The sequence below is a fragment of the Erpetoichthys calabaricus genome, chromosome 4 (assembly GCF_900747795.2).
Source record: "Erpetoichthys calabaricus chromosome 4, fErpCal1.3, whole genome shotgun sequence".
Taxonomy (NCBI): domain Eukaryota; kingdom Metazoa; phylum Chordata; class Cladistia; order Polypteriformes; family Polypteridae; genus Erpetoichthys; species Erpetoichthys calabaricus.
Window position 1 is genome coordinate 12580805 of NC_041397.2, and position 18360 is coordinate 12599164.

General features: G+C 37.8%; 1 protein-coding gene across 3 annotated transcripts in view; it reads left to right on the forward strand.

The window, feature by feature from the left end:
* The window catches only part of arhgef7b (Rho guanine nucleotide exchange factor (GEF) 7b), a 252559-nt gene that overhangs the window by 123180 nt on the left and 111019 nt on the right, over window positions 1–18360 (forward strand). For all 3 annotated transcript variants that reach the window (XM_051926338.1, XM_051926339.1, XM_051926340.1), the window contains one exon: window positions 12550–12638. In XM_051926338.1, the coding sequence (XP_051782298.1) occupies window positions 12550–12638 (89 nt within the window). The remainder of the gene's footprint in view (window positions 1–12549; window positions 12639–18360) is intronic.

The window sequence follows — 18360 nt, forward strand, 5'->3', positions numbered from 1 at the left end:
CGAGGGTGATCCAGCTCGTAGGATCCTCATTGTTGGGTATCCGAGTGGCTGGACCAGGCCAAGGGGTCGCCCACATAACACCTGGCTGCGTCAAATAGAGGCTCATTTCCGGAGGGTGACACTGGACCCGCATGTCTGCCTGGGGGGTTGCCAACCAGGATCCTGAGTTGTTTCGTCATGTAGTGGGTGCTGCAATGCACTATACCAGTGCATGCTCCCCAACTTGACTTGACTTGTTACCGAAAAGATAATTATGGGACATTGAAAAACAGAATACCATCAGATACTACTGTATACCATTAGGTGCATGGTTCATCATGTAACAAATCCAGACCTGATAACAGAAACCGAAAAATAGCTTTACCAAGATTTTAATCGAAAACACTCAGATTGACTCCAAACAGATTATAATATACTCCTGGGATAAATGTCCCAAGATACCCATCAGCACCCTCAAGTCTGAAAAATAGTTATGGCAAAAACATCAAAAGATTGTGGATCTGGAGAATGAATGTACAATGAAACGTTTTCTCCTGAGTATAGGGATCACATGAAGTCTACTGAATTATGTAAAACTATTTTAGATGCACATTTATTAGGCTAGAACACAGATGTTGAATTCCAGAAAGAGAATGAATCGCTGCTGTAAATGGATGAGGAATAAAATTTGCAATGCATTTTGGAATTACCGTATTTTTCGCACCATAAGACGCACTTTTTTTTCCCCAAAAGAAGGTTGGAAATGTCTGTGCGTCTTATGGAGCGAATATTGCGTCACAGACCATGATGTGTATTACCTGACAAAAGTCATCATCCAGGGGTAGAGGGCGACAAAACTCACTGTTACGTTACAGGCATTCCCTCTGTGCTTGGAGAAATGTTAGATTCATTGACTCGGCATCTAATCCTTGCGTGTGCGTGAGTTGCAAAATGTAAACAAATATAAACAAAGGCAAGATAGCATCTACATCTCATGAGGGAGCGAAGCGAGTGCAGAAAACAAAATACTCAGCAGACAATGTTTTGCGCATTATCACTGAGTCGGACTCTGGACTTGACAGATTACCAGCCGCTGGACTACTTCAGGCTGTTCTTTCCTGAAGCTGCCTTTCAGCTACTGTCAGACGAGACAAACAGGTATGCAGAGTAATTTTTTGAATCGAGGGCTGTGCTTGCACCGCATTCTCATTTTTCAAACTGGAAACCCACAACAAAACACGAGATGAAGGGCTTTGTGGCATTACAAATATAGATGGGACTAGACTGGCGATATAACTTCAGGGAGCATTGGTCCAAACGTGCTTTGTCCCCTGGTGGCTTTGGACAGGTTATGTCGCGTGATGATAGGTACGTGATGCTGCAAAGTGATTGTGAGCAACTGAGCTTAATAAATTCTGACACTAGCGATGAGGAGTTCTTGGGGTTTCCATAAAACTAGAAGAGTGCTTGAACCTTAAAGTCTCTCCTTATTTGTTAATGACAGTGATGATGTTTCTTAATACCGCTGTTGAATTTATATGGTTGAAATATTATTCTGCTATATTTTATTAAACATATTAGTGCACCATTTGGTTCAGAATATTTTTTTTCTTGTTTTCATCCTCTAAACCTAGGTGCGTCTAATGGTCAGGTGCGTCTTATGGTGCAAAAAATACGGTATATTGGTCCCTTTTTCAAGATCTTCTAGTCAGAGTTTACCTCAACCACTGACAAACGGAGTCCTGTGTACAGTAAACAAATTTGTGACAACGGTCAAAAGTAGATGTATGATAGAAAAGTGGTATCATGGTGAGTGGAATCTATCAGTGTTGGCTGACTGTTGTTGGACACTGAAACAAGAAGCGTCAAATGCTGAATACAAACAAACAGCAGCAGCAAAACCCTTTTAACTCAAATGAATTAATGCTGTGTGTTTGCATCATTAAATGATTAAACACACTAAATTCAATGAAAGTTCATTTCATATTCTACATAATCCTATATAATACAATCAATTTGAAATTACATTTATGTTTAGCTTGAAGCTAGAAAACAATTTTGTCCAGTATTATTTTACAAAGTTGTTTATTTATACAGCAAAGTTGTCAAGATCAGTCCTAATTTTTTATTAAAGTCAAAATGGTGAATTTTACAAATGTTGTTTGTAAAATATTCTTTCATTTTTATCACTCAATACCAAAAGTGATAATGAAAGAAAAAATGACTTGTATGTTAAGAAAGTGATACAGGGATTTGTGCGGTCTCCTATTGTACTGTGGTCTCATATTGTACAGTGGCTTTCTTCTGTATGTAATTTTATATTCTAAACATGCCTTCTGTGATGGTGTTTGGTTACCATTTGTTACTGCTACAAGCTGTGAATCTGCATAAAGCATACCTCTTTGTACACGAGGCTAAGGTTAGTTTATCCACAGCTCAGCATGGGTCTCAGGTTCTTTATTTTTATGTATCACTCATTCCTGTGTTTTTCTCTACTATAAATAAATACATTTTCTGTTATTGTAAATGATATTTGTCTTTCTTTTCTTCATCAGCTTGCAGTACTGTACTGTGCAAGCTCCTCTTTTTCAGACATTTAAGCACTGCTGCATCTAAGACCTCATGTTCTAAGTTTAAGCCTTTAACTTATTGTTGGTTGAGTGGGGAATGTGATATGTTGTTGGATGCACTGTCTTTCTTCGCCATATTATATGAATGCATGACATATAAGTCACGTTAGATGAAAGCCTCAACTAAATAATTAAATAAATGTAATTAAGTATGGATTGTCCCTGGAGACTCATTCTACTCGTAATAGTTTTCCATTTTGATTAATATACAGTTTTCCATTAAGGTTAATATACGTACTGTTAATGTGTATAAGGGTTTATGGAGGAACTTTCTCTGCCTTCATTTGGTAGTAACTAGTAAGTGCACATGGAACAAAAGCAGTGTATTGATTCATTTTTGATGTTTTTGTAATATGCTTAATTTAATTTCCTTAGATAAAGCTGAACCAAAGTTTACAAAATTAAGAAAATGGGAATGTGTATTGTAGTCTCTTTACACCGCTGGCACACAGTTTTATTTTTTCATTTACTACTGTCATACATCTTGGCTTTTATGTAAGTCTGCACTTCAAGCCTGTTATTCAGACAGTGTACAGAAGTGATAAAAAAAACGGTTTGGAACCAATAGGATTCTTGGTTACATAGCTGTGTTGAGTTGGAAGTCAAAGGAGGCTATGCTTAAATTGGGCAACACCCTTGCTGGAAGAGGGTGTGCTGTAGAGATGTTAATGTTTAACAGTTGTTTAACTCTTTTAGGGCTAATTATTTTTAACTCCTTTTGTTCCATTGCTGAATAGTTTTCCAAAAAATTCGGTTTTCTAAAAAGCACACAAAGCAAAGGTTTTGTATATAAATCAACATATAATACTTATTTATGACAAATGTCACTTTGTTTTATGTTCAATGAGCCCCTACAGTATGTAAATTACCATACGTGTTACATGCCAGTTTGTCTCATCACTCATGTTGAAAGACACTTTCTGTAAAAAAAACAGCTTGAAGTAGTCGATTGGCTGGCAAACCATCATGTCGGTTCACCAAACCATGTCGTTTGGTGAAGTCCAGTTGCCAGTTTGGCTCCCATGGATCTACGTTGTCATAGGTGCGTCAGCTACACCTGTGTGTTCGGCACTATTACTAGCTGGGAATCAATCATCAGATGCAGGTACCTGTCTTTCGTTTTTGATTTCCTGATCATTTGCATCCAAATCCGAGTTCGATAAGTGTCTGTGTAGTCCTCCTAGGCGAACTTTGCTGTAGGCGTGTCGGCTGCATGATCAGCTGGGGACCGACCAACTGATGCAGGTACCTGACTTTTGTTTTCAAGCTCCAGATCACTTCAATCAAAATTGGAGTTTGATATGTCAGAGTCCAATTCAGCAATAATACACAATAAATAAATAAGTAAATAAATAATACAGAGTATTTTGCTTTGTGCATTGACTTCGCTCTCTTGTCTGATGCTGCTAGACGTTGTTTACTCTACGCTACTTACGAGGACGCAGAGATTCATCTTCAGCGAGTCTTGACAGTCCGCCTAATAAAGAGGGTCTACCCATAACATAATGGTGAATTTTATCAATGTTTATAGCTTTTAATGCTTTTTGCCCCCCAACCCTTTATTTCAAGAAAAGTCAACATCCGCCCTAAAAGACTTAACAATTTAAGTGAATGGTTAAAACTAAATAATTTTATCGATTAATATGAAGAATTTAAATTTGTGCTAGGAAATGTAATTGCCTTTCTACACGCAATATCTGCTATAGACTTACTTTAAGACTTGTGATTCATTTAAATAGACACACAGGGGCAGTATTTAAGATTCACTACACTTCAGATCATTTTACATCCAGAAGAAGAGTGGATACGCTCAATGAAAATGAAGCCTTCTAAACGAAAGACCGTGTGAACTGAAATGGCAGTAAATTTGCTGTTATAATAAATGAAATATCACATACAAAACAAGCATATGTCTTGTGAGGTCAGACTGAAGAAATATACATTATTGGCACCACTAACAAAAGAACTAAACTGAATTAACTGGAGATTGTGTAACATACAATGACAGACAAAGTTGTCTTGAGCCAGGATGCTTTAATCCACCTAGAGGCCCTGTCACACGTCATATAGAGACTAATTTCACTGAGAAAGCACAAGAGCTGAAACCCATTCACAACTAACTTTTGGACTGCTGCTAAAGTGACTCTTTCTTCATTTTTGCCTTGTATCTGATTTTTTTTCCCTTTTTGTGTGTTTTTGTGTAAAATGAGTAACACAAGTATTTAAGAAAGATGCAAACTAATAAACAGATGTTAATTGCTGCACTTCTTCACACTGTTTCAGTGTAGGAAGTCTGCAAATTTCCCAAGGGAGACAATCAGCAAATGAAAGATCATAGTTGTTAATTTGAGCACAATTGTTATCATTGCCATATCTGTATGCAGAAACCACTGGTTAAAAATACAGGGTCCAGGAATGATTAGAGTGTGACATGGAGGGTTTGGATGTAAGACTGCCATTATGAAAGTAGTGTAAATGCTTTCTGAAAAGTTCTGATTCAGTGTTATTTTTGACTAATCACTCTACACTAAAAATATCAGATCTTTGTCACATATGAGTGAATAAATGGAAATTGAGCTACAGTGTGAACATAGCCTTTAGCCTTTTTATGGTTTGAAAAATCCAATGCAAGGTTGTATGTGAAGACTGCAGTTGCACTTCAGGCTCTTGTGATTTAACAAGGATAATCTAAAATAGACAATAATGATTCCACAAATGAAATCGCACAAATCAGGACACCTTGAGCTAGGTCATAATTATTAATCATTAAAGTAACTGCCATGAAACTATAAAGAAAACCTAAACAGACTGAACCCAAACTATACTAACGAGATCTTGACAAATCAATGACAATTTCCTTCATTTAACACACTTCCCGCATTTGCCTTTTTTTCCATTGTTCCCTAGAAAAACCCTTAAAATGGGGTCATACTGTATTTCAGACCTGTCTGCCTCATCAATAAAGCCTGAAACTATTCAAATATATTTATTTTTTGGAAACCACAGTAAAGAAAAACTATGCAGTGCCTGGCCAAATTGTTTCAAAAACTTCAGTGGCCTTTGGATGATTAGTAATTAAAAATTTTCAGGCCGTATTTTCATTATTTACTTACTTCATATTTATTTAAAACTGTTCAAATACTGCATATCGTTATTTTTGCCTCGGTCTGGGGCTGGCAAGTCGCCTGGCCTGTCTTTACTAATAGGCTCATAGGCGTCTGCATTTGGCAAGAGTTAAGCAGAGAGGACAAAAAGAAGCCTTTTCTGCCAAGCCCCCTGCAATTCTGTTTACTGCCTGTGATCTTCTCCATTGACACCTCTGGTAACATTTCACCAGTTCTCTCTTCCACAGATGATTTAAATGTTAATGTTATCCTTAGTAGTTTGGCAATCGCTTGTTGTGACAATTGCCTGGTTTAAGCACCACTTAGATATTTTCTTTTTCTTGTCATGTTGTAACTCATTGTTGTCCTCAAGCTAAATTATGTAGATTTCAAGAATTATCATGCCCACCTGTCTGTTGAGTGTAATGTCACATGACATAACACATCAGTTTGTCATTGTTTTGTTTAGACTAAAAATGTGCAAAATGTTTTTTTTTTCTATTTTAATAAATTAAATATATGTTTTTGTGGAAGTCAATAGGAAGGTCTTAACCTTGGGCCCTTACAAGGGTTAGGGCTCATTTATACTTCACACTCAGAATGCAGACACGCACGCATCATGGCAGCCACATGTTCCCAGCATTCATTTGACGTGTCCTCTGAGCAGGTCCTTAGAAGTGAATGCGACGCATGCGGGAGTTGCAGTACCAGCAAAAAGTCGGGGGCGCAGTGTAATAAAAGTTGGAATGTGACGTCAGAGTCTCTGTTTACTATCGACATGCGACAGAAAGCCGCTTTGACGATCCTACGGGATCGATCTGTGCACTTCGATGTTTGATGAATGGTTCAATGTGGTGAAGCAAAATGCAGACATACAGATGCATTCATGGTGCTTTTATATTCAAGCGTCGCATATTCCCGATCGTAATGACCTAATACATTTTAAAAGTCTCACATACCATCTTCTGTGCTGTCTTTTTTTTCTGGGGCTTCCTCCTGACCTGACAGCAGCGGCAAACAGCAATAGATCGCCACACAGAACACGTTAAATATATGATATTCCAACTCTCTGCACATTTACAATCCTAAGATTTATACTTGATATCACTTTCATGATGAAATGCATTAAAGTATGTATGTTACATTTTACAGATAAATCGTTAATTTCGTTTAGATAATGAATACTGTTAATAATTACACACATGGGGGTGACACAGTGGCGGAGAGGTAGCACTGCTGTCTCGCAGGGAGTCACGTCGCTGGTATTCCCTGCCTGGAGTTTACATGTTTTCCTGCTGGGTTTCCACAGTGGTCTCTGGTTTCCTTCTAAAGATATGCAGATTTGGTGACACTAAAATGACGCTAGTGTATGTGAGTGCTTGTAGTTAGCTTGTAGCCTCGTGTAGGGATTATTTCTGCCTCGTGCCCAATGCTTGCTGTAATTGACACATCCCTGGATTGATGGATTTAATCATTAAACATTCTTTACAGAGATATTGCGGTAAGGTGTCATTGGAATTTAATGGATGTTCCAGGCAATTCACAACAAAGCGAAGCCGAGCCTGTTCTCACCGTGATGATATCTTGCACTGCCACCTGGTGGATTCTTCCAGATTTACGTAAAGTACCAAGTGTAAACAGTAAAACACTTGTGTAGCAGGAGCGTCCGCTGGAGCGTGCGTCGCGTCGCATGAACTATAAACCTGGCCTTACAGGGACATCTGCTAAACCCAGTGGATATGGCCAGATGTCAATAGAAGTGATATAAAGCAGAGGACTCCAGCCAGCAGCATTACTGAAGAAAATAACAGTTGAATATAAAAAACAAAATCTCAGTGAATGTCCTGTTAAGTCGCAGCTCTGGTGACCTCTGGCAACCTTTTGATATCTTATGTATGTGCTGAACAGTACAAAATGAAGCAGAGTACATCCCTGAATTATTAAATCCTCAAGCTCTCAGTATTTCTGTGGTCACCTTCTGTGGACAGCAGCAGTAGCTTGGTGATGTATCAGTTTTAGCAAGTTGCACAGCAGGATATTGAGAGGAGAAAACAGATCAGAGAATGGTTGGTAGTTTTCAATGATTTTTCAATAAACTTCTTTATTTGAACACATAACTAAAAAAAAAACAGCGTTACAATATGTAACCAGAAGCTCCAATCAAATCATGCTTAACTCCAGTATTAAATCCTCAGTTTAAATTCTGGGTCTGATTTTTTGGTTGGTCCTTATACACATAGGCAGATCATTCTACATTTGTAGGACCCTATTGCTAAAGTCTTCATCTCTAACTGACGTTTTATTTATTCTTAAAGGCCAGCACCTTGAGGATATAATGAACACTCCAGCAGTGCTACTCTGTTTTAGGTAAACGGGGCCCAATCCAGCTAAAGATTTAGATGTTAGAAGGGTGGTTTTTGAAATCAAACCTAAACAAATTCAGAAGCCAGTACAAATATTTACGAATAGGAATTATGCTTGCTGATGTATTAGTTCTAATAATAATTCTTGCAGCAGTCTGTTGAATAAACTGAAAACTACAAATGGAATGATTGGAGTTGCCTGTGAATAACACATTTTGTTATTCAGTTCTACTAGAAATGAATGCCTGAATTATATTCTTTCTTAGCCGCATACTAAGATTATTCTTGGGATTTTTTCGGCATGTTTTAGGTAGTGTTGAAGTGTCTGTGATACAAGACTGATTTCAAAGATGATGCTTAAGTTTTATACTAATTTTTGTAATAAAGCTACTCTAAAATGGAGTAGGACATTGTTGCTTTCTATATCATTCTCACAATTTAATAATATTTAGGTATTGTTATGTATTCAAATACAAGTGGCACTTATCCAGTCTTTAATCCATTGATATATATAAAGTATAAAATAACTATATAATGCATTACTATTGTTTTATTGAACTTCAAAACAAAACCTTTAATACTGAAAAGGTGTTACGGACAGTGATTCTGTAGAACAATGTGTTGTATTTATACTGTTAACCTCAAAAAAATCAAGCAAACAGTGCAAGCTTAAAGATATTTTATAAAACAAGTGAAAGAAACTGAAGGACATGATGAAAATTATGTGGTTGATTAACTAAATGGTAAAATAAAATGGTCCAAATTGCGTGGTACTTTATTCTGATGTTACCCTTTCGAAGGTTTGGAAACATTCATCATTTTACTAAACCCATTTAATCAGCTTTCGTGGTCACAGCGAGCTGCCTGCTTTAGACACAAGGTAGGAATCATCATCACGGGGCACATTCATGCACTGCTTACCCTCACACACACAGGGGCAACTTGCTTGTCATAGGTGTGTAACATTCCTACACATTCACAGGGAGAAAATGGAAACTTTACAACAACAATGGCATTTAATTTGAAGCCAATCTTATGGAGCTGTGAGGAATAAGCACTAACAACTAGGTCTGTCATTTCAAATGCCGCTTTTCAAACCTATTTGAAATGTATTTAAAAAAAGCAAAAGCTGGTATTCAATTGTAAAATAACTGTTATTTATTTTACCCACAGTAATTTTGGCATCAAATTGCTGCAGTCACGCTATGTAAAGCTGCAGTATTTTACAGATCACTTTCACGATCAACCTTTCATAATACTGAATGATTAGCTTGTTATCTTCTTTAGTAAGATTTATAGCCAGACCCCTTCACAACACAGTATGGCACAGTTTTTATTTTTTTTTCTTATATATACAGGTACTCAGAGAAGATTTTCAAAATATTTCTCCAGTGTTCTAAAAGTACGATTCTGCATCTGATCCTGTTTGCATTCACTCATAAACCAGAGATCTCTAACTGATGTTTAATGCTTAGACTTTCTCACTGAAACAAAATAATGGTCATGATTCTGATTTTCCTTTTATTACAAGGCTTGAAAGTCACCACTTCTTTAAAGAGTTATGTCAGTGTCGGCAAACACATGACTTTCAGTAGCTTTAAGTGTGTATTAATTTGTGTAAACAAATATTATACAGTCATGGCCGAAATTATCAGCACCCCTGGAATTTTCCCAGAAAATGCACCATTTCTCCCAGAAAATTGTTGCAATTACAAATGTTTTGGTATACACATGTTTATTTCCTTTATGTGCATTGGAACAACACGAAAAAACAGAGAAAAAATCCAAATCTGACATCATGTCACACAGAACTCCAAAAATGGGCCGGACAAAATTATTGGCACCTTTTCAAAATTGTGGGTAAATCGTTTTATTTCAAGCATATGATGCTTGTTTGAACTCACCTGTGGCAAGAAACAGGTGCTGGCAATATAGCAATCACACCTGAAGCCAGTTAAAATGGAGAAAAGTTGACTCATCCTTTCTGTTGTGTGTCTGAGTGTGTCACACTAAGCATGGAGAACAGAAAGAAGAGCAGAGAATTGTCTGAGGACTTGAGAACAAAAATTGTGGAAAAATATCAACAATCTCAAGGCTACAAGTCCATCTCCAGAGATCTTCATGATCCTTTGTCCACTGTGTGCAACATAATCAAGAAGTTCACAACACATGGCACTGTAGCTATTCTCCCTGGACGTGGACAGAAGAGTAAAATTGATAAAAGACTGCAACGAAGGATAGTCCAATTGGTGGATAAACAACCCCAGTCAACTTCAAAACATATTCAAGCTGTTCTGCAGACTCAGGGTGTAACAGTGTCAGCTCGAACTATTCGTCGACATCTGAACGAAATGAAACGCTATGGCAGGAGAGCCACGAGGACCCCACTGCTGACACAGAAACATAAAAAAGCCAGACTGGAGTTTGCCAAAATGTACTTGAGGAAGCCAAAATCCCTCTGGGCGAATGTCTTGTGGACAGATGAGACCAAGGTAGAGCTTTTTGGTAAAGCTCATCATTCTACTGTTAACAGAAAATGAAATGAGGCCTACGAAGAAAAGAACACAGTACCTACAGTCAAACATGGTGGAGGTTCTAAGATGTTTTGGGGATGTTTAGCTGCCTCTGGCACTGGATGCCTTGACTGCGTGCAAGGCATCATGAAATCTGAAGACTACCAAAAGATATTGGGGCACAATGTAGGGCCCAGTGTCAGAAAGCTGGGTCTGCGTCGAGGTCATGGGTGTTCCAGCAGGACAATGACCCCAAACATACCTCTAAAAGCACTCAGAAATGGTTGAAGACAAAGCGCTGGAGAGTTCTGAAGTGGCCAGCAATGAGTCCGGATCTAAATCTGATTGAACACTTATGGAGAGATCTCAAAATTGCTGTTGGGAGAAGGCGCCCTTCAAATTTGAGAAACCTTGAGCAGTTTGCAAAAGAAGAGTGGTCGGAAATTCCAGTTGAGAGGTGTAACAAGCTTGTTGATGGTTATAGGAAGCGCTTGATTTCAATTATTTTTTCCAAAGGTTGTGCAACCAAATATTAAGTTGAGGGTGCCAATAATTTTATCCAGCCCGGTTTTTGAGTTTTGTGTGAAATGATGTCAGATTTGGCTTTTTTTCTCTGTTTTTAGTGTTGTTCCAATGCATATAAAGGAAATAAACATGTATATACCAAAACATTTGTAATTACAACAATTTTCTGGGAAAAATGGTGCATTTTCTGGAAAAATTCCAGGGGTGCCGATAATTTCGGCCATGACTGTAACTGCAAATATCTGCTCTGACCACGTACAAGGCAAAAATAACCCTAAATGAACTGAATCGAATTGGAATGTCACATTGCAGTAACGTGTACATATTATGAGTGCTTTCTGCAGATTGATGTTAGGGAATTCTGACTTGGTACTTAGAAACAAAAATGCATACTGTGTAGATGACATAACATTGGATGTCATTAAAAAATCAGACAACTAAGAAATATTGAAACCAGAAAGTCATAAACTTTTTTTAACAACTAACATAATTTAATGTTCTTATTTTTTTATTCTATGTATCATTAATTTTTGCAGTTTAAATGTTAAATTGTGTGAATTCAGATTTTTTTAATTCAAGCTGCGAGTGTCCTTTCTAGTGAGTCGCTCTGTTGTTATGATTACACTAATTAGAACAGGACGGCACGGTGGCGCAATGGTAGCGCTGCTGCCTCGCAGTAAGGAGACCTAGGTTCGCTTCCCGGGTCCTCCCTGCGTGGAGTTTGCATGTTCTCCCCATGTCTGCCTGGGTTTCCTCCCACAGTTCAAAGACATGCAGGTTAGGTACATTGGCGATCCTAAATTGACCCTAGTGTGTGCTTGGGGTGTGTGTGTGTGTGTGTGTGTGTGTGTGTGTGTGTGTGCCCTGTGTTGGGTTTGCGCCCTGCCCGGGGATTTGTTCCTGCCTTACACCCTGTATTGGCTGGGATTAGCTCCAGCAGACCCCCGTGACCCTGTGTTAGGATATAGCGGGTTGGAAAATGACTGACTGACTAATTAGATCATGTGTTGTTTTCTTTTTTTTTTGTTAAAAAAATCATTAATTTAGCAGATCTAACTTCTTCTAATGGATGAACCACTAGTTCATCATCAGCTTTGTCGTCGTTTAAGCTTCTTGGTGGCTTGCCAGCTATTTGGACTGCTGTTAATTAGCCTGTAATGCAGGTTCTCCATGCACTCTGCGAGACATATCTCAGTTCAAACCTACGCAAGTCTGTGATCGTATATTTTATTTTCCCCAGTGCTCAAATTACATGTTAATCCGAAAATCCTGTTTTTTTTCCACTTAGGATTGTGCTAAATCTAAATGTGCAGAATAAAGTCCTACAAAAAATCATTTATTTTTAATCAGTTACTTTAACTTTAAAATGCACTAACAATAGACAAATATAGATGTAATATAATGGAGATCATTGTTGTGTGTTTTTTTTCCCTAGAAAAACCAGTTTCTCCAAAATCTACAACTCTAAAAAGCCCACCCAAAGGCTTTGACACATCTGCAATTAATAAAACATATTATAATGTGGTGAGTATGTCATCTATATCTATCTGTTATCTATCTTTGCTGGTTAGATAAGAATTGGTATGCTTTCTAATGTAACAGTAATATAACAGAATATTTGTCATAGATGAATTCTAAAATGGTATTTTGTGATTAGTAATCCCAAATGTACAAGATACATAGGGCAGTTGATTGAACATATTCACTAAAAGGCCTATTGTTAGCATTAAAACTATATAATAAATAAGTTTGTACTGCAATTTCCCAATATGGCTAATGTTTAATACTAAAGATGAACTTCATAACACAGTCCTCTTGGCAGAGAGGTTAGATTCTATAAGAATCAGTAAAGTTAGTTTTAACATACTGTAGCTCACACTTTTTTTTTTTAATTTATTTTTTGTAATTGTAATTTTTTTCTTGAACTTCTTGTAATGCACATTGTTCTGCATGTTTTGTGTCAAAATGTGCTAAAGAAATGAATGTTTTTTTCACTCATAAATAAATCCTTAGCTAATCCACATTGGCTACTTTGAAAAATTTAGGAAATCCTCAAGGATCTGGCCTTTAAGTAGATAAACATTATACAAAAATAAAATGTTAAAAATTATTAACAAATCTGTGATGCATAAAGCTATAACAGTTCATTGAAAATCTGTTTATAAAAGTATGTTCCCTTAACCAACACAGACCTGGTTTCATGCATATCAGTAATGACAGGATGATTGTAATACATTTTCTTTTACTTTAAAGTTGCTCAGATGAAAACGTCACTCGGTGAATATGAGCTGAGGTGAAGAATGAGAAATAAAACATGAGCACTATTAGTTTGTTTCTTTCCTGCGCGGTTGCTTTCGTTTTGTTTACCGCATTGTGTTACTGACCAGATTCTTTCTTTATGTACAGAGTAACCAATGGAATCCATTTTTCTTTTTGTGATTTAGGAAGTCTATTTTCTAATAATGGTTACACTTTTGGCTTGTTTATTTTATCTTCAATTTCTCGTTGTGTTTTGGCTGTATTATTTTGTGAATTTTGACTTTTTAGAACAAATACCAAATTGTTTTTTAATATCACTGGTCAACAAGCATTTTGCTACTGGGAGTCTTTCAGCTTTACTTTAACTGGTTTCACCTGCTGATTCCAAATCTGAAAACTGTTTTCGTCCAGCACGTTCCATTTTTTTATGATATTCCTGGTCTTGGATAACTAGGGTGACTGGACAGTAAAGGCGGATAACTATTTTGATAAATCCCGGTAATTCCACTAGGGATTCCATTGAGATAAAAGAATTTGCCACACGTTACTAACAGCTGTGATAGATAGATAGATAGATAGATAGATAGATAGATAGATAGATAGATAGATAGATAGATAGATAGATAGATAGATAGATAGATACTTTATTAATCCCAAAGGGAAATTCACATTAGACTCACATTCACATCTGTGAGTTGTTTACCTTGTCATTATTAATTCTATTTAAAAATTATAAATTTTTACATAGCAGAAAAAAAATAATTTATTACTGATTACCAAGTCTTATATGACTCTAAAGTATAATGACACAACTCAGACATGACGGTGCAGTAGGTCGAGGTTTTACTGTTAAGGGACATGCCCGTGGACGCAAAAGACATAGTGCGCAAGTGCCACACAAAGCCCCCCCCCCCATAGTGAAACGGGAGAGACTATGCACGTGCGCAGGCGACACACAACCCCACCTCACCCCCCCCCGCAACAGTGCAAAACGGGAGAAACTACGCGCGTTCACAGACACCACACAAAGCACCCCCGCACCAGAGCAAAACGAGAGAGACTACAAACCGTCAGAGTAGGAAACAAATTTAAACGTCATAAACAGGTTAACGAACAGGGACAAACACATAGAGAGCAGGTTACAAAACAAAGCCACCCTCCCCACATTAAAACGAGAAAGACTATGGACCGTCTGACATGCCGGAAGCAGGATACAACGAGGTCAGAAATAAAACACAGAGTAGGAAACAAACTAAAACTTCATAAAGGGATTAAAGAATGGGGACGAACACATGGAGAGCGGGTTACAGATGATGAAAACTGGAATGCAACAGCTACAAAAAAACCTATGAAATTAAACACATGCACACCGAGATACAGAATATAAAAGCACAAACAACGACATTTAAACGTCCACACCACACAGCGGATGCGGACCCTGAAGGTTCAGGTGCCTACATCGGGCATCAGAACGCCCAGTGAAGTACAAAAGGCAAATGCGCCTACACAGCATGGTAAGAACCGACATAATACGGAAAGCGCAGGCGTCGCCGCCATATTGTGAGTGGCACTAATGCGCCATATTGTGAGTGGCACTAATGCGTACGGAGTCCACAAAGGTTCATACATCAAACCCGAGATGGTACGGACACGCGTCTGAAACCGCGGAAGCAAAACTGTCTCGGCTCCAAAACCAAACAGCTCAACAACTAACACAGCTTTGACACCGAGCCCGCGTGGACAGATCTAATGAACGTGGGATACAAAGTGAAACGGCAAACACTACAGAGTCCGCAGTGCTCCACAATGCACCACATAATAGTTCGGAAAGAGCTACAGTGACACGGGCGAACGCTCCGTATTAAACATACGTCATCCTCACACGTCCAAACTATAGATAGATAGATAGATACTTTATTAATCCCAATGGGAAATTCACATTTTCCAGCAGCAGCATACTAATACAATAAATAATATTAAATTAAAGATTGATGATAATGCAGGTGAAAAAAAGACAATAACTTTGTAGAATGTTAAATGTTAACGTTTACCCCCCCTAAGTGAATCACATTACAGTGATGCATTATTAACAGTACGATAAACATCACAGTATCGCAAACAAATCAACATTATTACTCGAAATAGGCAAAATATATTCACCACGTCTCATTAAAACAAAAGCAGAATAAAGCGAGATCACAAATAAAAGACAGTAGAAAGCAAAGTAAAACGTCATAAACAGGTACACGGGCAAAAGCTCCATATTAAACGTGCGTCATCCTCACACGTGGCTGCCCAGCGGGCACGGGTTCAAAACACCGGGGGTAGGCAAGCGAAGCCCCCTTGTACTGTATGGTGCATAATGTTTTAAGACATTCTTCCCTTATACTTTGTATATTTGGGTGAGAAATTTGGGACAGCTTCACTATTAGCTAAATCAGTGGTTCCCAAACTCGATCCTGGGGATCCACTGTGGTTGTAGGTTTTTTTTCCAACCAACTTCTGTTTGTCATTGGACTCTTAGCCTAATTAATTGAGCCGTTATTTCCCAGTTTCTGTGTTTTGGAGTCAATGTAGAAATTACAAACTAAGTTTGGTAGATTTTTATTAAAATGTAATAATTAGTTATATGGAGAATGTGTAGTTTTTTTTTTTAAGTTGTTAACAGTATTTTCAACCTAATTTTCATTCTGCTCTTCCAGGTGTTCTGGTTATTTAATTGATTATTTATTAATTAGCAAGTCTGACACTGAAGTTGTTGCTGCTTTCATTATCCCGGGTGTCTTCTGTGCTGGTTGTTAATTGTCATTATTAGGGTGAAATGAAGGGAGCAAACTACACAGAAAAAGGGGAAAATAATAGGAAAACAAAAGAGAGTTAGGCATTTATAGCAGGGGTCCTCAGTCACAGTCCTGGAGGGCCGCAGTGGCTGCAGGTTTTTGTTCAAACCCGGTTGCTTAATTAGAAAGCAATTCTTGCCTTTAATTTAATTTCATGGCTAGTTAGTGCGTTAACTTTGCTTTGTCAGGTCATTCTCATATCCTAGATTTTCTTCCCCTTTCTAAGGATATTATCCAAATGATTTGAAAGCTAAAATGGAGGAGTAATTCTCAGCCCTTCACTTTTTTCTCTTCGCTTTCCTTCCAAGTATTTAATTAAACCCAATAGTGCCTGATAAATACACACAGGTGTAAATGGTAATAAGCTAAATGGAGAACTGCTGGTTTCTTTTGTCATTTGTATGTTATTGCTAATTAGGAGCAATTAAAACCCAAGAAAATCTTAACAAGTGAGACGACTAAAATGACGCAGAAGTGTTACTTGAGCAATAATTGCTTCTTATTAAACAATTGGGTTGGAGCAAAAACCTGCAGCCACTGTGGCCCTCCAGGACCGTGATTAAGGACCCCTGATTTATAGCTTAAGAAAAAAATAGAAATATTTCTAAATGTCTTATAAATGTAAAATGTAGAATAAGACAAGAGTAAAAAAGTCTAGCTAATTAATTAAATGAGATCAGTTGTTATCGATTATCAACAATTGTTAATCTGGTTGGAACAAAAACCTGCAGCCACAGTGGGTTCCCAGGATCGAGTTTGGGAACCACTGAGCTAAACATATGAGCTTGATGATCTGACTGGTCTCCTTTTGTTTGTCAAATTTCTTACATTGTTATTTGTTATGCATAGTATTTTTGCTCCTCTGGAAAGATGCACTGGTCAGGAAAATGTAAACAGAGGCAACCCTATTGCTAAAATGACCTAACTCAAGTAAGTAAATGAGCTTCTAATGTGGAAGTCCTGTTCAAAAATTTGAACATAAAACCTTTATGTAGCTTCTCTACCTCTAGGTGCTCTCTTGTAAACTGCTGGCATGAAGTGCAACACATATTCTAACAGCAAACATCCTAAAAAATCATAATAATATGATATACAGTACATAAGCATATATACAAACTACATATTATGGGAATAACATAACATTCTCACTTAATACAATTCAGGGTTGTGGGGGTCAGGGGTCCACACCGGAAGCAGCCCCAGGCAGTGTGCCAACATGCACATCTTTGGGGGTGTTTTAGCAGAGACTGGAGCAACTGTGGGAAAACCCATGCAAAATGAATGACCAGAAACACTCAAATAACAGGTGTTAAGAGCATTTTTAGAAGAGCATCTTAGAACGCATAAAATGTCAGACCTTAAAGCAGATGAGCTACAGCAAAAAAACAACCCCACCTCTGGGCTAAGAACAGGAAGATGAGGCCACAGTGGGGCACGTGATTATCAACATTGGGTGACTGAAATTTCAGTATTCTACTGGAGCATGCCTGTGGCAGAGGCAGAAATGGTATAAACAGCATGAATCTGGAATCCATCCAGTTTACTGTCTTATGCTTTAGGCTGGTGGTACTCATATAGTGGTGTTGGGGTATGTGTTTACAGCACACATCAGGGCTTTTATTGCCAGTTGTGTGTCATTTGAATGCTACAGCATGCCTAAGCAAAGCTGCTGACCATAGGCAACCCTTCTGGCCACAGTCAAATGGTAATGCACCATGTGATGAGACACTCATCCTCTGAAGCTAGTTCCATGAACTTGAAATTGACTTCAGTTTACTCCAGTGGTCCACGGTATCCCCAGATCTCAGTCCAGTAGTGGACTTTTATGATCTGGAGTAAGTGGTTTGTGTCCAGAATATCTTTCAGAAATTGTGTGATGCTATCAAATCACTGTGGACTTTGGCCTCTGAAGAATTTTCGTATACTCAGTCAGACAGTTCTGACAAATTTTATTTAATTGATAATATAAAGACTACTGGTTAATAATACGTTGCACAAATAAATTCCAGATCACTAATCCTAATTATAGACGCAGTCTGTATGGTGGATTGTAAAAATCTGTATATTAAAAAGTTTAAAGATAAACCAAACCAATGTGAGAAAATTCATCCGTTAAACATTGGTAATGTATGTGAATCAGCCACAAC